We start from the raw sequence: 7,399 nt of genomic DNA on the forward strand, positions 1-7,399 counted from the left end.
AGAGCGCCCCCCCGGTGCCCACGGGGGCGGGGAGCCATTTCCGGTTCCCGCCGTCGACGCCGTCGGACGTGATGTCGCCGAACGAGGACCTGCGCAGCCCGGGCGTGTTCAGCGCCGGCGTGTTCAGCGCGGTGGCCCGGCGCATGGCCCGCGGGTCCGTCAGCGACTGCAGCGACGGCACGTCCGTCAACTCGGAGATCGAGGAGGGCGCGGGCGGGGCCGGGGAGGAGCGGGCCGGCGAGCGGGCGCTGGCCGGCGGGGGCGGCGGCGGCCCCAGCGGAAGCTTCCGGAGCATCCTGCACCCCCGCCTTTCGCACGACTCCCTGTTCCGCATGTACGGGGCGCCCCCCAACCCTTCCCACCCGCCCCCCCGCGGGCCGCCCGCCCACAGGGTGCACCCCGACCCCCTCTCCCCCTTCCCCGTGTCCCCCCTGCCCGGGCCCGGGGGGGCGGGCCTGCTGGCCCCGCCGCTGTCCCCGGCGCTCTCCATGACGCCCTCGTCCCACCTGCCCTACACCCCGTCCCCCACGCTGTCCCCCATGCTGGGCTCCCACTTCTCCTTCAACCCCGAGGACATGAAGCGCTACCTGCAGGCGCACACCCAGAGCGTGTACAACTACCACCTGAGCCCGCGCGCCTTCCTGCACTACCCCAACATCATCATCCCCCAGCCCCAGCGTCCCGACAAGGGCCCGGGCCCCGCCGCGTCCGGGGAGCGCGGCCACCACCCGGCCCTGTCCCACGGCCACCCGGGCCACGGCCACGCCCTGCACCACCCCCTGCACCTGGGCGACGAGCCGCCCCACCTCTCGCCCTTCAAGTTCAAGCTGCAGCCGCCGCCCCTGGGCCGCAAGCAGCAGCGGGAGGGCCAGCAGGGCCGGCCGGGCTCCACCAGCTCCGGCTCCACCTCGGGCCTGGGCTCCTCCATGTCCTTCGGCAGCGACCTCAGCTCGGCCAGCGGCTCCGGCCTGGTCTCCAACTCCTCCTCCTCCGGCTCGCTCAACAGCGCCGGCCTGCCCAAGATCAAGGTGGGTCCCGCTGGCCTGTCGGGTCTGCCCCGCCCGTCCGTCTGTCTGTCTCTGTCTGTCCATCTGTCTGGTCTGCCCCGCCCGTCTGTCGGTGTGTCCGTCTGTCTGTCTCCAGTCTCTGTCCGTCTGTCTGGTCTGCCCCGCCCGTCTGTCGGTGTGTCCGTCTGTCTGTCTCCAGTCTCTGTCCGTCTGTCTGTCCGTTTCCAGTCTCTTGTCTGTCTGTCTGTGTCCAGTCTCTCTCTCTGTCTGTCCACCTGTCTGGTCTGTCCGTCATCTATCTTTGTCCTTTCGTGCATATGGGAATTGTCCATGTAAATTCAACAAACTTTTGGTCTGCATAGTCGTCGGTTTTAACGAGATTTGGCAGGCTAATTTGGCCTTATTGCCGGAAATCTGGAAGCTTGCACTAATTAGCGTGACTCCCGGTGAAATTTGAAATCTGATTTGCCGCCAAACTTGAAATTTACACCAAAGCTAGGTTATAATGTCAACACCTTCTCTAGAAAATTTGGTCTTGGCTATTTGAGTCATTGCTGAGATATCATAACTTATCTGAAATAGAATCACATTGTTTTGTATCACTAATTCCTTACAGTGTTGCTGTACTGTGGAGCACACCACAGCAATCGTTTTATTATAGTTATTATAAGTTGAAACAAATACTCCAAAAAACAGCAATCAGACAAGTATAGCTCCAAACTATTCAGATCAAACTCCTGAATGCCAAATTGGACCTCGTTTAATTGATTGTTACAGATCGAGAAAATAAGTTTTTAGCATTTCACTAATTGAAATTCCTTGTTATCAAGAATAATTATATGCCAATTTTGATCGCTCCTGGTTTTCCCACCCTCCCTTTTTAGTCAGGTGTGAAGACGAGTCTGGCCAATCGGTAGCACTAAGTACCCGGGGGAAAAAAAAACTGCTAGCTCTCTCTGTCCATGTGTACGAGCGGGTCTCCTCCAGCCCTGCTCTGTACAGGAGACCCACAAGGTGCGAACGCCCTGGCGTGTGAGATAACGAACTCTCCTTCGCCTCCTCCCGCAGGTGGAGCCCATCTCCGACATCGAGTCTGAGGAGGAGGTGGAGGTGACGGACATCAGCGACGAGGACGGGGAGGAGCGCGAGGAGCTGGAGCTCTTCTCCTCCCAGCGCCGGCGGGACCGGCAGCTCAACGGCGGCGTGGCGGCGGCCCCTCCCGCCGCGGCCGACGACGAGCTGGACGAGGACGTGTTCAAAGCGCCCGCCCCTCCCCCGCCGGGCCTGCTGCCCTTCTTCGGCGTCCCCGGGGAGCCGCGGCGCGGGCCCCCCGCCCTCAAGTGCGAGCCCGGGGAGCCGGCCGAGGGCCCCGCCCCGCCCGCCAGCCCCGGCGGGACCAAGTGCATCCCCCTGAAGCTGCGCTTCAAGCGGCGCTGGAGCGAGCACCAGCGCATGGAGGCCAGCTCCGAGGAGTCCGACGACAAGAAGGTGCGCGCCGAGGAGCGCAACGGGAACGCCGAGGAGCGCAACGGGAACGCCGCCGAGCGCAACGGGAACGCCGCCGCGTCGGCGGAGAACGGCCAGGCCCGGAGCCCGCCCCCCGAGCCCGACTGCCCGCCCCCGCCCGCCCACCGCCGGGTCAGCGCTGACCTGCACCGCGCCACCGCACAGCTATCCCTGGAGAACAAGGACTGCTGATCTCTACACACACACACACACACACACACACACACACGCACACACACACACACACTGTACATATACACACACACACACACTCGAACACACACACACACACACTCTGTACATACATACATACACACACACACACACACACTCTGTACATATACACACACACACTCTCTCACACACACACACACACACACACACACACACGCACACTCTGTACATATACACACACACTTATACACACTTGCATACAAACACACAGAAACAAACACACACACTTATACACATACATCTACACACTGACATACAAACACACACACACAAATACACACATACACACACACACCCACACACACACACACACACACACTAACCCACATTAGACTGACACTAATGCTGACAGACAGACACAGGTTGTAGAGTACTAATTTCCACAGTCAGGCGTACGCTCTAATGCTGACAGCGCCCAGCCCCGGCCCGGCTCCGCGTAACAAAGGACCCCGCCAGCCACCCGCAGCCTGCCGCACCCCTGAAACCACCCCCTTCCCCTCCGCACCAAACGGGACCCTACTCCACGAGTCAAAAGCCCCAGACCCGGACGCAGTCCTCAGGTTGGGAGCAAAGTTCTGAGGTCAGCAGTGTTTTAGCCGCCTCGTCTAAACTGGCCTTTCCATGCCCCTGACAGAGACCCCCCCCGCCCCCCCTCCCACAGCTGAGCCTCACTTCAGACACGTGGGGTGAAGAGTGGAGGGGGTGGGTGATATGCTATTTTTTTAACAAAAATGAGATTTTCGTAAGTGCCTGTTCTCACACACAGAGGTCCAGCACACGGACGACCAGGCAGTCCCTCTCCCCTTCCTCCCCCACCGCAGGCGCTCCGATCCGATGGACAGGCTGCCGACACCCCACTGCCACTCAGGACCGCTGCACCTCAACCGGGCTCCGTGCAGCCCCCGTCAATCCCCCCCCCCCCCCCGGCCCCGCCCCTCGCCTCGCCCGACAGAGGACCGCGGTTTCTGCTCCAGACGTTCGATGTGAACGGCGTTTGTGACTGAAAGATGGCGGTTCGACCCGCGTAAATGAGGTGCTCGGAGTGTGGGGGGCCATCCTCCAACCTCTCGACCCCCGTCTCCCAGAACGGCCCTTTCCCCACCCAGCTCAGCCGGACTCATCCAGTGCTTTTTTTTCTGGAAAGCTGTGGTGGAGCAGAACTCAGAACTCAGGCCACTGACGGACTCCTTTTCATCTTTTACCTTCTCCCAGTTTTCTCCTGTCACCATCTCTTCTCTGGCTGTGTAAAGCGCGGCGAATCTGAAAGGCATCATGTTGATATAAAAAAAAAAATATTAAAAAATGTGTCTAAGTTAAGGGAAACGAGTAGGAGATTAGCGCCGTGCTAACGTTAGCGTTAGCCGAGCCGGGAGGAGGGCAGCCATGTTAGGGAAGCCGAGGCGGGAGGGGCGGAACTGTGCAGGTGTTTGAGAGGGAGAGGGAGAGAAGCGTGGGACGGAGGTAAAGCGAGGGATAAAAAAGTGAAAGATGGTGACGGATCGGGAGGAGAGCGCGGGGAGAATCGAAAGGCGCGCTGCCGGCTCGTGGAAGTCGAAGGTGGCCCCCGGGATCGTTCTGGCCAGGGCGGGGAGCGTGGCTGCGCTCTCTCCCTCGTCCGCGCTCGAATTCGTCCGATTTAGCCTTGAAACAAACCAGCAGATCTCCACACACACGCCACACAGCCTTCAGCTCGTCCACCCATCAGCAGCCCAGAGGGCGCGACCTCTGACCCCCGACCCTGGCGTCCGGACCAACTCGGAGGGCGGAGCTGCAAGCAAGGACAGTGGGAAACAGACAGAAACCTCACCAACACTGCCTCTTTGCCTTGTTTTTTTATAGCATGTAAAAAATCAAATTGAAAAAAAAAAAAAATCCATAAATACTGAAATATACGCAGACACTTAAACTATACCTTTATATATTATATATATTATATATGAAATATAAATATAAGCGGAGAGATAGATTTTAAAACTATAGCATTTAATGAAATTAATGAGATTCAGGATTTTTGTAAACGATTTTTTGAGAGGGGGAGGAGTTTATTCTCTTCCTCGTAGGGTGAATTTTAGAGGGTTGGGGTTGCAAAGGGGGTTATGGGTATTTTATTTTTTTTATTTTATTTTAATTACCAGATAATATTTTACAGGGAAAGGAAAACGAGAAAGACAAAAAAGATGAAAATAAAATTTTAAAAGGAAAAAAATACAAATCGACAAGCGGGTTGTACGGGCAACAAACAGCACCCCCTTGCCTCTTTGGGTTGACACTGACGCCCCCACCCCCCGCTGAGGGACACACTGTCCTCAGCCCACCTCCCATAATAACTCTCTTGAGGCGCGGGGGACAGGCTGTATTCACAGCTATAAATAACTGGAAATCCTATATTTTCTGAGCTGAAACCCGTTAAGAACTTGTCTGTACTAATTCTAACTCAACAACTTGAACGGTTTGGATTAAGGTCCCCTGTGTGCGGGACGGGTGAGGCGGGGGCGTCTTGGCCGCGGAACACACGCGGTCCGTCACGTGACGCTCCCTGGAGCCCCTCCCCGTGGCGCGGCGGCCCCGCCCCTCTGCGTGAGCGGCTTTAGAGCGCGCCCCTGTCGAGGCGCAGGTGCGATCACGGCGTTCTGAGGGGACCTGCTTTGTTGTGAAACTCCTGAGGTGAACGAACGGGACCGAAGGTGTTTTACGTGGCCGGGCCCCCTACCCCTGCCCCGCCCCGCCCCGCCCCGCCCAGATTGTGTAATTTTAACTGACAGCTGCCTTACTACTCGTCATATCTTTAAACACACTTTGGTATCACCTGTGCCAGCCGTCTCTTTCGCGTTCTCGCGTATAGCTCTGGTGAAAAAAGTCACGTCTGGCCCGACGTTTTCACCCACGCGCCACGGTGGAACTGTTTCTGGGTTACACTCTACCTGGAAAATACATTTTCAAATCTCATCCGTGAGGGTGTCGCATCAAATTCCTGCCCCCCTCCCCCGCAGTCATGTACTGGTTGTACAGTCGGAGAGAGGGGGCGATGGAGAGACATAGCACAGGCGATGACCATAAATTACATTTCTTTAGCAAAATTGATTTTACCCCTTTGTACTTTTCCTTCTGATGATGTCAATATTGCTGTTTTATTATTATAGTTATTATTGTTATTGTTGAATTATTGACCTCTCTCCCACTCCCAACCCCCTTCCTACAAAACCTCTGCTAGCTCAGTTAACGCTTTTTTTCCGTTTTGTACATCCCTTTCAATGATTTGTTTCTCTCCCCAACACTTTTTACTGTGTTCTTTCCTTTACCAGAACCTTCCTAACCTTTAGTGTAACCTTTTAAGAGCTGTGTGATGACGGACAGTGTAATTGTAATTCGGTTGGCCGCTGTTTTAACGGACGAATAGCAGTGATGGGTTGGGGAGTTACGCTGTGGAGGCGGGCTATTTTGTTTTGTGGGGGGAGGGGCTATGATTTTATCTTGTTATGTATTGTAATTTTTATTTTATAATGTTACTTTTCTCTTTTTCTCTTGTATATTTTTCATTTTGGGGATTATATCATTTAAAAGACATGTATTGTTTTTCTGTGTAAAGGTGTCCCCCCCTTCCCTCTCCCACCTCCCTCTCAGCGATTATATAACACTCAAACGGAGGGATGAGATTTAATACCATGATGTAACATTGAACTTCTCTTCTTTGATTCTCTTTTGTGTTTTTCCAACTTGTAATTAAACTGTAATCAGGGTTAATTAAAATTGGTTAAAAAACCAATCTTTATGTGTCAGGTTTTTTTTCTCCCCCCCCCTCTTTTCAAATGACCCTTCCCTGTAAAGATAAGCACTTCCGCCAGGGACGGGCTCTTGTAAACAGAAGATTACATTTTCATTCCCCGGTCTGTCCGATGCTATGAATAAATATTAAATCCGATCATCTGATGTGCTACCCAGCTGCTTTGCTATTCTTTTGGTTTCATTCTTAGAAACCGGCACAGAGAAGTGCGGGAGAGCGGCGTTGCTGTAACTGGGCGATGGCTGCCCCCCGCTACCTGAACTAACCCCCGCCGCAGCTGTGGAGCTCGCACGGCGCGGAGCGAGGTTGACCACATTAACCTCACCTCACTCGCTCGCCACTTCCCCACTCTCATCTGAGCTGCGCGCTCGCTTTCGTGGAAACCTGGCGTCGCTCGCGAATACGGGAAGAGGCGGCCTCGCTAGCGCATCTGCACGCGGCCACATCCTCCCTTGCACGACGTCGTCGAGAGCTGGAGGAGGTACAGGTGAACTGACACCACTACAAACTACAACCTCTCGCTCAGAAACAGAAATCATGTGAGACTTTCTCTACCCATCCCTCCCGAGTCCTAGGCCTGCACACTAAGTATGCTCAGACATCCCAACAAATTTAAACACAAATTGATCGACAAGGATGGGTGCTGGGACCACTGTTCTTCCTCATTTACATAAATGACCATAAGTAGCCCTACGATAGCCCTACAATTTGCAGATGATACAAAACTGGAAGGTTTAGTAAACCGTTTGGAATCTACTAAAGTAATCCAAGAAGATTTAAATAGAATCCAGAAGTGGGTGAAAACCTGGCAAATGAAATCCAATGTAACTCAATGTAAAGTTCTGCATGTGGGAAATAACATTAGCCACAT

The 7,399-nt window shown here is 54.7% G+C and overlaps 1 protein-coding gene across 1 annotated transcript in view; it reads left to right on the plus strand.

Moving 5' to 3' along the window:
• erfl3 (Ets2 repressor factor like 3) overlaps positions 1 to 6,510 on the plus strand; it is a 47,646-nt gene extending 41,136 nt beyond the window's left edge. The window contains exons 4-5 of the mRNA XM_061259041.1: positions 1 to 1,028; positions 2,076 to 6,510. The exon at positions 1 to 1,028 is cut by the window's left edge and continues 15 nt beyond it. Of these exons, the coding sequence (XP_061115025.1) occupies positions 1 to 1,028; positions 2,076 to 2,705 (1,658 nt within the window). The 3' untranslated portion in view covers positions 2,706 to 6,510. The remainder of the gene's footprint in view (positions 1,029 to 2,075) is intronic.
• The last annotated feature ends 889 nt before the right edge of the window (positions 6,511 to 7,399 follow it).

Source organism: Conger conger, chromosome 1, assembly GCF_963514075.1.
Source record: "Conger conger chromosome 1, fConCon1.1, whole genome shotgun sequence".
Classification (NCBI taxonomy): Eukaryota; Metazoa; Chordata; class Actinopteri; order Anguilliformes; family Congridae; genus Conger; species Conger conger.